This window comes from Erithacus rubecula (assembly GCF_903797595.1).
Source record: "Erithacus rubecula genome assembly, chromosome: 9".
NCBI lineage: Eukaryota > Metazoa > Chordata > Aves > Passeriformes > Muscicapidae > Erithacus > Erithacus rubecula.
This window is the reverse complement of record NC_136660.1, coordinates 9,040,847-9,057,737: the sequence shown is the minus strand read 5'-3', so window position 1 is coordinate 9,057,737 and position 16,891 is coordinate 9,040,847. Positions and strand designations below refer to the sequence as shown.

At 41.0% G+C, this 16,891-nt stretch overlaps 1 protein-coding gene across 3 annotated transcripts in view; it reads right to left on the bottom strand.

The window, feature by feature from the left end:
• Positions 1 to 13,469: 13,469 nt before the first annotated feature.
• The window catches only part of PARG (poly(ADP-ribose) glycohydrolase), a 60,665-nt gene continuing 57,243 nt past the window's right edge, over positions 13,470 to 16,891 (bottom strand). For all 3 annotated transcript variants that reach the window (XM_079312342.1, XM_079312343.1, XM_079312344.1), the window contains exon 18: positions 13,470 to 16,885. In XM_079312342.1, coding sequence (XP_079168468.1) covers positions 16,719 to 16,885 — 167 coding nt within the window. In that variant the 3' untranslated portion in view covers positions 13,470 to 16,718. The remainder of the gene's footprint in view (positions 16,886 to 16,891) is intronic.

The window sequence follows — 16,891 nt, the reverse complement described above, 5'->3', positions numbered from 1 at the left end:
GGCGCGCGCGCTGAGGTCACGGCGGGGCGGGGCCGCGGGCGCTGCACCGGCACCACCGCCCCGGGACACGGGACACGGGATACGGGATACGGGACACGGGACGCACCCCGGGACACGGGACACACCCCGGGATACGGGACACGGGATGCGCCCCTGGATACGGGACACGGGATACGGGATGCGCCCCGGGACACGGGACACACCCCGGGATACGGGACACGAGATGCACCCCGGGACACGGGATGCGCCCCGGGACACGGGATGCGCCCCGGGATACAGGACACACCCCGGGATACGGGACACAGCCCGGGATATGGGACACGGGATGCACCCCGGGACACGGGATGCGCCCCGGGACACGGGATGCGCCCCGGGACACGGGATGCATCCCGGGATACGGGACGCACCCCGGGGTACGGGATACGGGACACAGGACACGGGATGCACCCCGGGATACGGGACACGGGATACGGGACACACCCGGGATAGACACTGGATAGGCACGGGACACACCCCGGAACACAACCCGAAATACGGGGATAGACACGGGATAGACGCCGGACACACCCCGGGGTAGACCCCGGGATATGGGCACGCCCCGTGCCGCCCCCGGCCCCCGTGGCGTTCCCGTGCGGTCGGTGTGGCGGGGCGCGGCGGGCGCTCCCGCCCGGGGCTCTCACCGCGCGGTGACTGCGAACGGCTGAGCGAACCGTGGGCCAGCTGCGCGCACCGCTCCTGGGCGGGACAAGCTGGGCAAGGGAGATACAAAGTGTCCCAAGGACACACACGTTTGCTCTCCAAATTTTATGCATAAGGTAGACTGAATGTAGTAGACCTTGAGAAAATCATTGCATCTGACTTGCATGACAATACAATTTTAAGTGCTCCTTTGCTAGTGGAATTCTCATTTACAACTTTCATGTTCTCTTTTCTCCTGGTTGCCTTCAAATTGTATGTCTGTCCATTTTCTCTCGTTAATCAGAAATGATGTATTTTTTATTTACTTGCTCTTAATCAAGTTACAACTAAGATCAAATGCTCATACACGTATGGTAAAATTGGTATTTCGATAACTATTGGCACCACACACATTCCAACATTTGGTAACTTTCTGGGTAAGTAATAAAATAAGATTGATGGGAAAACTGGACACACCTTAAAAGGATGGAAGAGAGAAAGAGTTATAATTTGTTTGGTGCTAAGGATATAGTGCAAAAATGAGTTTACCAGGGTGAAGTGGGGAGAAATGGAAAGGGAAAACCTTAGGAAGGAACAACACAGACTTCATCTGGGGTCTTGTCACCTAACGGTCTCTCAGATTTTCTTGAGGCTTACTGGTGGATACAATTGTCGATTAGAGTAAAATTAATTTCTTCAAGAAAAAAGAACTCCTTAATCCTCACATAAACACATCAAAAACCTTATTATCATCTCAGCAGTCTTCCTGGCAGCTGTGCACCTTCAGGGCACTGCAGAGCGAGGGTGTGAATGATGCGTGCACAGGCTGGTGCTACCGTGTTCAGTGCAGGGAGCAGATGGAGCAGGGAGCCCCCGGCACAGCCCATCCCTGCTCAGCGCTCCCGGGGAGGGTGGCCCAGCGCCCCTGCAGAGGGAAATGGGTGCTGAACTCGTACCTGACGCTGGCCAGATGCTGCTTGAGCCTTCTGGCAAGTGGTGAAACATTGTCAGATGCTGCAACTACTAATTGAGTCTTAACCTTATTATGGGCAGACAGAAGCCATCTTTAGAGCAATCATGTTATGCTGACTGAACATAAATTCAATTAAAATTATAGTGAGGACAAGCAGACCTCCCCACCACTTTAGAGTGAAACCCGCATGTCAAATCTGACTGTGAATACCATTGGAGTGAACAGGACAAATTAAACGTGCCTGGATAGACACTAAGATACTACAGTATGTTTCAAGTTCTTATGTTGTTCCCAAAAGCCTCTGCTAGTTTCAAATTTATGTTATTTTTCTTTCTTTTGCTTTTTTTAAATGTTTCACACAATGAGAAGGTGTGTGCTTGAAACAGCAAGATTCTAATTTATTGGAATTTTAGCAGCTTCCAAATTCTCCAATATTTATTTGTAACTTGGCCGTCCCACCCACCTGCCCCAGGAGCTTTTGTTGTACTGAGCTATTGCCTACTGCTGCTGGTTTCTGGTGTCACTTTGTCACTAAGCTGCACCCCTGACCAGCACCTGCTTGCCACTCATCCATTTGCTCTCCAGTGAGCCCATGATAGACAATAAGCTATTTGCTCATGATTCCTTTTTGGAAAAATTGTAAGAATTCTTAAGAATTCTTATCTTTACAATTCACATTTACCTGCCCATTTATGTGTCCACTTGTATACTTACCTCTCCCTCCAGCCAGCCAAAGGGAGATCCACATTGGCTTTGCTTCCTGCTAAACCATCACACTTTGAAATTGGCTAGAATGGGAATCCATCAGCAGAATGAAAACTTCTATAAAGATTGCAATTCCCAGCACACACAGAGACAGGTGTGCCAGCTCCATAAAGAGGAAGTGTTATGTGTTAGAAAAGTTTTATACTGAATAAAATGCACAGCACAGGATAGTCACAACAGCACCCCTGTGCTGTCAGAGGTGAAATTGCCTGCTGTGCTGAAAGACACACTTCCTCACCATTATTTATTTTTATATTTTTCTTTATGTCCTGTAGTACACTAGTGTGAAATCTAACAGGTTTGCTTACTTATTTCTGCCTCATTTCTGTCTTAACTCAGACATGAGCTGGCAAAACTAGATTGAACCTGTTTAAAAAACCTAAAGTATGTTTTAACAAAACTAGAACCCAGCTGGTTTTGGAAACTCACTGTGCTGCCCACTCAGGGCACAATGTGCTTGTTGCAGGTAATGGTGCTGCACACCCCTCTAGCGCCCTGCTCCTTCACTTGGGTCTGGCATGAGGGTTTTCCTTGGCAGATCAGCAGCCACTTGCAATCAGCAGTGAGTTCCTGCAGTTAATTGCTCCACACAACTCTCTCTCCAACACAGCATGACTTCTCAGTGGGCTTGTTTTTTCAAAGGGTAATCTCATAGGAGGTGGTCTGGGTACAGGATTACTCATGGAAGGACAATCTCATTAATAGTTTCCCCTCCTGAGATAGATACATTTATGTATTTTTGGCAACTCTTCATTGTTGTTGGTAATGTAATTCCACTAGAGACAATGTTGACCAGAAGTTCTCTTTAAGCCAAGCCAGAAACTCCATTTGCCTTTATTTCTCCATGTGTTTATTACACACACAGACTACAAACTTACAGAGGTTCAAATCTAAAGCATCATCTCTTCTCAAAGCAAAGCAATTTGGAAACTGTAAAACCTGCTCTCACTTTGAGCCTAACATGGATGTCACACAGGTCATTATGTTTGTCTAACATTTAAATCTGAGACCTAAAAACCTTAGACCCCAGACCAAAAAACCACAACAAATGGCTCACTCAGTTTGCAAAGGAGAGGCTTTGGGGATTTCCCTAGAAAGACATGCCAAAACCCTTTTTAATCACCAAATAATTTATCAAGATTTCCTCCCTCTCCAGTCTTACATAAGAGATGTGTTTTAAATACATCTGACACTTCCTGCAGAAAAGTTCATATGAGGAATTCCACATGGGTTATTTCTGTTCCCTTTGCTTTCTGAAACCTTGCCTCTAAGTGTCATAAGCTTCAGTAATATCCCTGACTTCTGTGAATAAACCTGCTGTAATAAAGGAAATGTGCAGCTGCATGTCTGAGGGACAGAAAAGTCAGTCCCAGTTTCACACAGCTCCTTACTTTGGGCAGGTTAAATGTGAGGCAGCAGGGAAAGCCAGCAGCATGCTGGGCTGTGCCAACTGAAGCACAGCCAGGAGCTGGAGGGAAGCAATGACTGCCCTTTCCTCAGACACAGGGGTAACCTGGAGGAAGGGAGTTCAGCAGGAAGACAGAGCCAGCAAAGCCAGGCTCTTTACAGTGCTGCATGGCAGGAGGATAAGTGGTGAAATAGAAATGGTTCAGTCTAGACACAAGAAAAGCATTGTTCACTCAGATGTTAAAAAACATCCTAAAGGAGACCCAGAAACATGATTCCATCTTTGGAGGCATGTGGATCCATCTGAACAAAGCCCTGGACAGCCTGGTGGGACTCCAGTGTTGATTCTTCTTTGAGCCCTGGATGATTTCCAAGCTTCCTTCCAACCTGACTGAAGCACCTGATCTGTACCAGTTTCACAACAGAAATCATGTCAAACCTAGGGGTAAGCAGGGCATCATTATTTAGTCAACAGGCAAACTCATATTGACAGTTTAATCTGACTAACACCTATCTTGGGTTTACTTATCCTCTGCTCTAAAATCTCAGTCTGTGATGCTCTGGAGAAAACAGGCACAAGTACAGAGTGTTTTATTGGAAGACCAGTAACACCCAAGACTGCTCCCTGATTGATTCTGTCCAATAGATTATTTTCAAGTGATTTGATTCTCCAAACATATTTCTGGATAGAATCAAACTGCAGGAGCCCATTTGTCTGGCCACAGATCTGTTAGAGAGAGACAAGCTAGACAATAGAACTGATTGAAAATCAGAAAAACACAACTTCTACTTGGTGATTTCCCAAGCCTTTCCTAATAAACTAGCCCATTACAGCTGCAAGAACAAAATCGACTGTTGCTGTAATTATTTCTTTGATACCTCACTGTATTTTCATTAAATTCTTAGAGTAAACAATTAACTAGAGTATATACAAAGCAGCCAGTCAGTAAGATACGTAGGTTAAGGAGGAACTCTGGCATATAACATTCATTATAGCTGCCAAATAATGAATTCATGTGGAAATAAACAAGAGCACTAAACTTAATTTGTCCCACTATTTTAATGGGAGGTTAATACATTGGCAGGCAAAACAGCAAGAAGTCTTCCCACTAACTGTGGAAACAGATCACCACTGGCACTGCAAAAGAGCCTGCCAGCATTTGGCACAATGACAATGAACAAAGTGCTGACAACTGCCCACTCCTCAACCAAGAAAGAATTGAAAATATCTTCTTCTTCTTTTTTACCAGTGGATTAGGAGAAAACTGCTAGAAAATTGTTCTCAGTATTTGCAGGTGTTTCAAAAGAGAATTATAACCAAAAAAAAGAAAAAAAAAAGAATTATTTTTGATACCTTTCATTTGGCTACATCTAAAACACACAGCATTTTGTTAGATTGTTGCTTTAGGTGACAAAATTTTAAGGTGCCCTAACTTCATCATACTCAACTGGAAAATTATCCTCATCTCTCTAAAACTGTACCACTGACTGTGTTTTCTTCAGTAGGATCTTTTCTTGATTTTCAATGCTATTTATCCAGATGAAGGAATATGTAATTATCTTTCAATTGGAAGAAAATAAATAAGGTAAGACAGTTCTCCATCAGCTAAAACTTCTGGAGTATCTGAGATTTACAGCTCTCACTAGGAGCAGGATTTGCTAATGAAGCTTTTGAAGCCACAGTGGCAGTGTCTGATTGTAATTGCTGAAAGGTGACTCTTGAAGAGCTTTATTTGCACTAATCAACACCACGTTGTGACTCAAAGCTAGAGTTCCCTTAGAAGCACTGTCCCTACTGAGTTATTCTGCAATAACTAAATAGGCTTTTCTGTTTACTTCTGTTTTTCAGAAGTAAAAATTTACGTATGTTTTTCAATGGGATTCTTTGGAGCTGCACTCCAAACCTGTTGTACAGTTAAAACTCCATCATTTCTTTCTGGCATTCCCAACCCTTTCTCTTCTGGTGCCAGAGCCAAAGGAACCATCTGCAAAAGTACTGATGTAAAATACCCAAGGGCTCAGAGGTGGCCTGGGAATATCAAACCTGTTAGATGTAGAGTCACAATAATTTCTTTCTTTCCTGACAGTGGCCATTTGGAAACAATACATTCATGGTGCTGAACTCAGCTGGACAGTATTAGAGAGTGATTCTGCTTCACAGATGAAGCAGCTCTGTGCTTCCTTTAAGTTTAGTTACCAGCAAACTGTTCAATTGTTTACCTGTGAAGAGGAAAGCCCTATGAGGAACAGCTGAGGGAGCTGGGGTTGTTTAGCCGGGAGAAAAAGACTCAGGAGTGACCTTACCACTCTCTATGACTCCCTGAAAGGTGGTTGTAGTCAGGTGGGGTTGGTCTCTTTCTCCAGGCAGCAACTGATAGAACCACCAGGACACAGCTTTAAGCTGCACCAAGGGAGATATAGGTTGGATATTAGGAAAAAGTTTTTTACAGAAAGAATAATAAAGTATTGGAATGCTTTGCCTGGGGAGGTGGTGGAGTCACCATCCCTGGATGTATTTTTAAAAAAGACTGGATGTGGCACTTAGTGCCATGGTTTGGTTGAGGTCTTAGGGTGTGAGTTGGATTTGATGATCTTGGAGGTCTCCTCCAACCCTGTGATACTGTGAACACCTGAACAGAGTAGATGTGTGAGCATCTCAGTTACCAAGGTGAGCTTACTGTTCATGCTTCACAGAGACTCTTGACCCACTAGCAGCCACCATATCACCAAATATATTTCCATAAAAATAATGTTGGTGCCATAGAAAAAAAAGCAACAACTCACCCCAAACTTGTCCCCAGTATGTAGTTTTGGGCTTCTTTTATCATCTTGGAATCAACTGTCTTAACTCTGCTCTAAATTCCTTTCAGAACAGTTTGCTGTGCAGTCCATGTCACATTATGGAGAACCCCCTATTTTACACAGTCCTCAGCCATGGATGCTGAGCTCACTGAACTGCTCTAATGCTCATGAGCACGAGGCAGGTGTGGAGCTCAGCACACAGCACCATAATGGTGTCACTCCAGCCTCTGCAGCCCACTTACCAGCGGGTATCTGTGCTTGTGTCATGTGTGTGAAAAGGGTACCTCTACAGCTCCATTTGAAGGATTTTGAACTGCCTGAAAACCCAGTCTGATGAATCATAATATCTCAATGCACAGAACACTACATGAAGAACAGCATCATTAAGTGAAAGGCAGGACCCACAGTGAGATGACTTTTGGCTGTAATGATGCTAGGTTCGGAGTTTTAGTGCTATTGCTGTGACAGCCTAAGGCAATTACAGATGTTGCCTTAACAAACAGACCTTTCCTGCATAGACCCATTCCCTGGATATGTATAGTGCCTGCGGGAGGCTGTCACTGGAGCCAATTATGGAAAAATATTGAAAAGTCTGTAAAGCTGTCTGGCAAGTGAGAAATAAATCCCACCTGTCATTTCTTAATCCCGCTAGCAAATCATAATCCTCAGTCATCACTACCTCGGACCTTAGAGTCGGGAAGGATCTAGCTATGAAGAGCAAGGATTGCACGGCACTTTGGGGACTGCGATTAGCCCCAGTGTGAAGTAAATGAGTTTGGATCTGTCGGTTCAGCCAGTGCTCTAAAGCCTGAATTACGGCTCCTCCGGACACAGGGCGAACTCTGGGCGAGGCTGAGCGCATCGGCAGGAGCCGCAGGAGCCATCGACCCAGGACACAAACAGAAAGCAAGCACTGCAGTAAACAAAGAGGCTTTTGAGAGAAACTAACACCTTCTCGAGCGTGGGACAAAACGCACACAGCCACCGGGACTGGACGTACGGCAAGGGACAAGGCACACTTACACACATCCCTCACCTTCCCCTGGCTCGTTCTTTCCTTCAGCTCACTTCAGAGAATTCCCCCCACCTGGGCACATTACCAATACCCGGTTTTGGACAGGCTTTAAGACACAAACCACCAATTACATTATGATACTTGGGCCACTAGTTGCTGCTTGTGTTTTGTCTCTCAGCCCTGGAGAAATATTAAGGAAGCAGAGAATACCTGGAGTTATTTGACCTGGAGATCAGAATTCAAAGTTAGATTTAATTCCCCTAAGACACAGTTCTGTCAGGTCATTGCCACATGAATTTTCAAAACAACAAAGCCTTCCCTTACTCATTTAAGTATACAAATACCTTATTTTGGTCATAGATTAGGTATTTCTCATGGGTACAATTTTACATTGGACTGTAACAAAAACCAGTCTCAGAGGAATTTATTAACATTTTGAGGCTCTCTGAAGGTCACATGTGATCGAGATTTGAGGCAAAAAGAAGGAGATGTTTGTCCAAAGCAAACAGAAATTCGATTTGCCTTGAAACCCTGCAAACAACTGGGGGCAAAGCCTTTGCTAGTAGGCAAAGAAGGTTCCTGATGTAAGTCAGGGTAACAAACCCCTTCCAAAACTGACATGCAGAAGGTGCAGGTTCATCTGAGTGCTTCTAGGTCTCATGCCAATGACTGAAAACAATTTTAAGACTTCAAAAACTTTAGAAAAAAAACAACCCCAAAAAAATCAGTTAAAAGACTTAGAGCCACAGATGCTGAAGTCATATTACTTCAGGAGGTACTTAGTTGTCATTAGAAACATCTCATCCACATGATTGCTCACAATCAAGTAGCCCAATTTCAGGTAAGGAAAAAAAAGCTCCAAAACTGTTGCATTTTAAATTCAATCTGCTGGGTTTGGCTGCTGGTTTTTGTGTATGTGGAATCAGCAGAATGAGGAAGGAGTGGACTCAGTCAATCAGGTGGTCTTTTTTTTTTTCCACCTGAATGCCCAGAGAATTCTTGTCATCACCAACAATAAAGTCTAAATGCCCCTTAGCTGAGATTTACAACGTGGATGAATTAGGAACTTCCTTTTCTCAAAGATGTGGTAAGTTCAATCCATGTCCAGAAGATACTGATTGTATTTTTTCTCATCTTTCTCCTCAAAATGCAGAAGTTTTGATTTTCCACAGAATGTAAAATCAAGCATCCCTTCACTCCTGACCTACATTTGCTGCAGGTCATTTAATTATGAATGAAAATGCCACTTGGTTTATATGAGTTCAATTTATGACAGAGATTAAGTTATGAAATTTGTTCTCCTGGCATCTTATTAATACTGCTCTGTTGAAAAATTCCTCAGGCGAAAGGCAAAAATAATGACTTAAAACTGAAATGAGATAATTACCTAACAATGCAGGCATTTTGCAGACAGACATAACTCTGGATTTGAAAATACAATTTTTAGGACCTTATCCGTTATATAAAAGGGTGTGAAACACTTACAATTACCTTAATTTATTGTCATGACATTTTGGTTTAGATCCAATCAATTCCTAGTATATTAAAGAAAATTTTGTCATTATTCAATAACAGGATTTAGCTATTCACAGCAATTTTCTTAATCTTTAATTTTGAAAAGGTAAGTCTTCAAATCTTGGCCAAATTAACTTTGTGCCATGATGAAACACTTTGATCTATACCGTGCCTTTATTGCATCTGGTATGCCAAGATACTTTGATGAATGAAAAAAAAAAAAATTAGCAAATTCAGCACTTCCCATCAACTTCCAGCTGAAAGGCAGTTGTACATGTGCAAAGAGCCAAGTCCTCACTGATGCAAGGCCATGGAAGAGGATTCTTCTGAAGCATCTCTAAAGCAGATGTCATAAACTACATCTAAATCTTAAGTGGACACAATTAATTAATTGATTTGATACAACTCCCTTCCCTTTCAAATGGAAGTAAAATGCCCTTCTCTCTGCTTAGTGATAATTCACACAGCTCAGGATCATGAACTTTCCTAAGTGGCTCTAGGCAACACCTGATGTAGAAATAGCACAAGAGATTAATACACAAAAGTGGAGTGAGTTAAACTCCTGGGAAAAGATCTTTAATACAGTATTTTCCCCCAGCCAGTTCTGAAAAACAACTTGAACCAACCAGGCAGCCTGGAGAAAAGTTTCCATATTTTTCTTATTCCAATTCTAAAGTTGCAAGATTCTACACATGTAAGGTGCTTAACTTTGTCATTTCTCCACACAGCTCCAGAACAGGTATGACTTACTCAGACACTTATGGTCAGAGCTCACCAAATGGTGATGGTTGGTGTTTTCTGAAAAAAATCACCATTGTGTTTTTTCTCCCTCATAAGGAAAGCAGGACTACTATCAGGATCCAGTCAGGATAGTCTTTCACAAATGAAAAACATCAATGAAACAGGCACCAAAGGACACCAGCTTGGACAACAACATCTGAGAGATGGCAACCCAACAAATAGGAACACAGAAACAAAAATCAATTGCCTCCTGAAAGTGTTTTCTGCCTTTTTTTCAAAGGCATGCAAACTTTGAAAGGAAAGGCTAATTTGGAACATACATCCCTGCCCCCCTTATAGGTGGTCTTGATGATGATTTCTGAGAGAATCTAAGCATCATATTTAGAAAGCATGACAATAGATCACTGTAATAAATTTGAAAACACTGAAGTGTGCCCCTGATTTTCTTTCCTTTGTTTATTTTTTAACAGGTACTATTAGCAATTTCTTAGAATAAATTTAATGGTTCCCCCACAATAAAAATAATTTTCTATCTCCATCAAGTGCAAAAGAAAGGTGAAGGTACCATCTTCAAGCAAGAAGATTGCAGTTTCCCCCTGTAGCCTCCCAGCACACTCCACCACCCTGAAAAGATTTCAGATGCTCAAAAGCCATTACAGAGCACATCCAGACAGGATTTACAGGGGTTTAATTCCTCATGCACTCCAGATGTTGTTCTGAGTGTAAATTAGAGTTTATAAAAGCTAGCAAACATTTTCCTTCCAGGCAAAAACACCCATAATGCCTGTAATATTTACTAAGGCCAGACATATTAAAGAAGTGATGACACGTGGATATATTAAAACAGTTTGTAATTTGTCTTTACTGCCTCCCTACAAAAATAGCCTTAGAATGAAAGTTCAGGATTTGCACAGGAACAGTGATTAGATGCTAACACACATACAGATGTCTTAGATCCAAACTAGTAACATCATATGTGGCACTGCATTCTAGTTTCTTGTTAACTCTAAACATGAACTTTTAGAACAAACCTGTCTCACTGATCCTTTTTTTCCTTCCTATTTGGCAAATGCAGCTTTTATCTGTGCAGAATCTAATTTTGATAATATTAATTACAAAAGGGAGCAGCTGTAGTTGGTATAAAAATTCCAATAATTTACAGAAGGCATCCCTAAAGAGCAAACAAAAAAAAAGAGATATTACTGAGCTGGGCCTTCAAGTAAAAACAACTGAGAGCAGAATAGACAAAGCCTGTGTTCTGTAGAAAGTTCTGTACAGAGAAAGTAGCTTATCTGCATGTTACATGAATTTTCCAAGAGCAGATTTACACAAAACAATGCTTATCACTTGGGGAAAAGGAGATGAAGATTTTCAGTAACGTTTACCCAACCAGGCATACTCTTTTAGACCCAATGCAGATATTGTATGCCATTTCTTAAAAAATTTGAACATCATAGTGGTCTTCTTAGCTACTCAACAATTAAAAATAAAGGGTAAAAAAATGCATATCTTTAAAATCACTTGTTCAATTTACTGTTAATTAATAAATAAAAACCACTACACAAAAACTTGTCATTTTTAGGCAAAGAGTTTTCAGTACAATACATATAGAGAGAGGACAGCTGACTGCAAAAGGCTGAGGTGTGTGAACACAGCCAGAAAGCACAGCCAGCTTGTAAAGACAGTGCAGTCTCTCTCTAGGCTCCTGTTCCCTGCTTCCCACCTTTACAGCTCATAAGCTACACTAGCAATGGTTCCCACTCCAGTAGTTCATGGCAGCTTCTTTAAAGCTTCTTCAATGTGTGAGCATGCACAGCACAGAGTGCACACACCCACACACATCCCACAGTGTCCCACAGTGTCACCAGGAGGACTTGGAACACACCAGTGCCTCCTTTAACTGCAGACCGAGTGCCACTTACCAGGACCACGCAATGAAAGCCTGGCTGACAGCTCAGCTCAGCAGAAATTGATGGTATTGCTGTAATGGAGTTATCAGTGACAAATACCTCCTATGCAACTTCCAGGTCACACTCACTTAAGCAATGATAAATGAGCATGAAACACTGTTAGCACAAAACAAGATCATAAATACTCAATTCTGAGCTTAAAAAACCCAACCATTTCAGACAGCTGTTGCATCTTGCAGTCTCCATGATTTTATGGATGTTCTCACTCTTGTCACAGAGGTGCCACAAAACAAAAGATGACTTTATGAAGATATAAAAAAAAAAAAGAAATTAAAAGAAAAGAAAGAAAAAACCCAAGTCATCCATCCAGAGCAAACATTGCATCACCCTACACTGGCTAATATACAATTACCTCACTGAGCCTGACAGAGTTTGTAACAGCTTTTGGAATCCCATGGTATGACATCCATCTGTCCATCCTTCTGTCATAGAAAGCTGCTCAGGATGAGAGGATGTAGATTGTGTGCATAAACATGTAAAGTTGTTAAATTCAGATGTCTGAAATTCCTCTGTCCAAACACTGAGGTAGGTGAGGAAACAATTGAGAAAACCAGGAAAAGTCCATGGTGATGCAACCCTTGCAATTGTGTTTTATCCTCAGGGTTATCTCCACAGGCTGTGGTTGCTTTTAAGAATTAGCAAAGTTCATTCCTAAGGGTGTTTGCTGATTAGAGTGAGATCAGTGACAGCTTGGGACAGACTGGCAGCTGCTTCTGAACTGCAGCAGACAATGGGAGCACCTTCTGCCTCCTCTGCACCTGGGATTTCCAAGGTACAACACAAAGGGCATCAACCCTTCTGTCCCTCCCCAGTTGTCACGGAACCAAAGCCCACCACCCCAGCTCACCCAAACACTGCTTGTGAAAAAGGGATCCCTTTGCTATTTCCACGAGCAGAGTTATCTGGGCACAGTGAAGGAAGCTCCCTGCTCAATCCACCTGCTCATTCCTGCTCCCCCAGATGTGTTTGTCAGTCCCCATCTTTGCTTCCATTGCTGCTGTTTGATGGATGAAATCTATTAGTATCAACACATCAAACTTCATAAGCACAGCTACATATAAAACCTTAGAAGCAATCAAATTATATTTTTATCCCATTTTCCTGTAATGCTAAAAAAATGAATTCCTTACTGGCTTAAAACATTTTGAAAAAAGTTTGAAACAGTTTTATTTAGGAGGATCTCAACCCCACTCTTACAAACATAAAAACCCTTATGTAACGTTCATTATTTATATATTTTTAGGGGATATTTGCTTTTATGAAGTGACATTTCCTTCATGAAGTTCAATGAATAATCCAACACCTAGTTGCTTACCAAAAGCCTGGGAATGTCAGAATATCTGCATATGGCCAGACCCATGGATGAAACCTCACACTCACACTGACACCCTTCCAATTTACACCCTTCCAATTAAAATTGCATTTTACATTGCTATGCAGACAGAAGCAACCACCACAATACTGTACAGGAAGAATTCTCAGCTCTGTGTTATGTGTCAATTTACTGCTAGAACTATCTGCAGTATTATGCCCCATGCATTCAAATGTGCTGAAATTCTTCTGTCCTGGAAAGTACATTAAGTGAAAAATTACACAACATGTCTTCAGTCAGAATTTTTTAATTGTATTCCTACAAAATTATGTAAACATTAGCATACAGGTCCAGAAAAATCAATACAATATAATGGTGCATAAACTGTAAGTTTAGAAGAATGTCAGGAACACTTTAACAGTTTATAAATTAATATTTACAGTATTGGATACTCCTCATTGGATAAGGAAACCTCAAAACTGAACAATTTAGGTGCAAGAGCTGTAGAACAACAGAAGTGCTCAGACCAAACTTGACTATGGAGGCAACATTGCAATCTACATGACTGCCTGTTGTTGTTTCATATTAAGCATTCGGTTTAGCTGCTAAAAAGTATAAAACAAAAGTTTTGGTAGGAAGTTTATTTTTATTGGAAATCATATAGCAAACATCCCTAAAATAATAAAAAATCCCAAACCCAGAATACTCCATCATCAGGTTCCTGGAAGAGCGAAACTGAAGCTTTCTAGGCTGTACAAGGAGATCTTTGGCATCTCCATTCCACACTACTTCCCCCAGAGCACCAAAGGCAGCTCCAGCTTAAGGAAACATTTCAGGCAGTTTGGAAAAGGGGAGTGGTGGGTGGGGAGAAAAAGAATTGGGCTGATATGCAGCAATCTGGGCAGTTCACCTCTTTACTGAACTAGAACATCATGGGAATGTAACATCACTGTTAACGAATTCTGGGCTATTTTGCTTTAAAAAAAAAACCAAAAAAAAAAAAAACCAACCCAAAACAAATAACAACAAGAAAATAATCTTCAGCCTACCTGTGATCAAAATCATATTCAAAGCATTCTTACAATGTTGCCTTTTATGAGATCAGGAACAAATAACAGAATCCAGGATATATCACTCTTTTTCAGACAACACATGAAATGGAAAAGGAGTTTTCCTTTGTTCCTGTCCATACAAGCATAATTCACAAGAGAAAAAAGTAGGGTAAACATATTCTAATGAATGATCTCAAACAAAAGGCATTCTTACCCATATGGAAAACATTCAGTATCACTGAAACTACAGACTGCATAAAAAGACTAGGATTATCCTGGAAGCACTTGACACTGCAAGAACTCTTCTAACTGCATACCTATAATATGATCATCAGAGAATCTCTTCAAAGTTGAATTTTTCTTTTTCTAGAGTTGAAGTAGAATTTCATTCCATCATATTTGGTACATTTTTCATACCTGACCAATCACTTCTCACAATGACAATATTGCACTAATGAAGAAGTATTTATATATAATAAAGGGGAGGTCATTTCTAGCCATCTAAAGCTTGTTGTATTTTTTTTTCCAGTTGTTTAGGAATAAATTCTGTTCATCTCTTCTATATGAGATCCTGAGTAGCAATGTGAAAAAGGTTTGGCTGATAGCACCAGTATTCCATCACTTGTCATAATTCACAGGGTACATCTATTATCAGCAATGCATCTAGAAGCACTATCATACTTGAACCTAAATGCCCAAATAAGAGCTAATAAAACAATTATTCCTATAGCCAGAATCTGAGCCAACACTGAAACACCAGGAGCAGGAGAAAAGATTTCTGCTAAATCTGAGGACACAGGTTGCAAACACAGAAAAAAGACTGAAATTCTAGCCAAAATCTTTCCCTTATAATGGATGGGGAAGAAGAAAACTAAAGCTGGTGGGAAGAACAGGAAGATACCTCCATGTCCATCACTTCCCAAGTAACACACCTGCAAGCTGCCCACTTAGAATTAATGCCAAGGTACAGCAGCCTGAAAGTGTTTAAACGACCCAGACACTTTCCTGTTGCTTCCCCCAGAGCAGATCAAGTAGTGATTTATTCTAAGCCAGACTGCCAACAGCTTCCAGCATTTAATTACCATGGTGTGTTTGAGGTTTGGAGAGTTTTATCTGACATAACTCAAAAGGATTCATTGATTAAGAAACTACATTTTCTGCTGCAGTTTTCACTTGTATTGCTAACTTGTAATAGCAACTATGACAGACAAAAAAAAAAAAAAAATCTAACACAGAAGAGGTTAAACTTAAGAATCTGTGTTGAAACTTAAACTGGACTTAAACTACAAATAGACAAAAGTCTCACTGGATTTGCCTGGTACACAGACCTGAAAAAGTTTTATCACAGATGTATCTGCAGTTTTGTGCAAACTTTTAATGTACAGCAACACTAATTTGGTATTCACAGATAGTAAAAGTGTGGGGTTTACATGTTTTGCCAATTCTTTGCTGTTATTCCCATGTCTAAAATGACACAGGCAGAAACTCCCAACAAGACCTCATGTTCTTAACTGTAGCCTGCAGACTTTCCTCCCACTGATATGTGATTTATTTCAAACTCACATATCCCATGGGGATCTTATACTCACACATATGCATACTGAGATAAGGGAGAACTGATATGACAACATAAACACAACTAGCAGACCTTAACTCAAATATTGCCAGCAGCACTGAACCTTGAGAAACCTCCAACAGACTAACGTGTCCAAGACCTTGTTCAATGTGGTAACAGATAGCACTAACAAAATGGTATTCAAGAGTTTAATGTGAAAATCTTTCCCTCTGCTTCTAGCTTTGGTAATATTTCTCATTTTCCCACTCTTGCTGTTTTTTCCCTACTTCTTTATGCTAACTTTTATGTCTAATTTGGTAAAGACCATGCAGTTGTGAAATGCATTCTTGGCTCCCCCAGAAATTTTCAATTTTTAACCATTTATTAAAAAAATAAATTAGACCCAGGACATTTTAAATTAAATGAATGAAAACTTTGGTAAGAACACCGATGCTACCTTGGCACTCTTAATTATTATGACAATTTTCAGTAAGAATAATCATCAAAATTCTTCTCTCTAACATCATCTGAGTAGTTACATGGCTGTCTGTACTCCAGCTCTAAGCCTCCATAAGAAATCTACCTAAGAGCTCTGAAAAATAAAGGCAAAGGAGTACAGGAAAATCTGAAGTTTTTCAGCAATCTCAGTGAAATATACATGTGTACCAAAATATTCTACTTAACAAGGTATAATGCAAACCAGACTTACCAAAGAATTTTCTTCTGTACACACATGAACAAGGTTTTCATGTATGAAACCATCAAACAAATAAATCTCATCTCTCAAAGGTGTTTGTGGGTTTTTTGTTTGGGTGTTATACATAACTACCAATGCATCAATATAAATTAAGCCAGCTCATTCATTATGTCCAGCAATTCACACAATATACCAGTGGGAGGATATAAACATAATTCTGATCAAATCCATTTATTTTAATCTTCAAAACACAACCCTTTTTCTTCATCCTCATCATCAGTAGAATCTGCATAGGACTCAATGGTGTTGTATATGAAAGAGTACAGCTTGACATCTGGTCCTGAAGTAGAACAGCTTCTGCATTGTTCATTGTAGTATCTCAGCAGCAGCCTATAAATGTCCCCTTCAA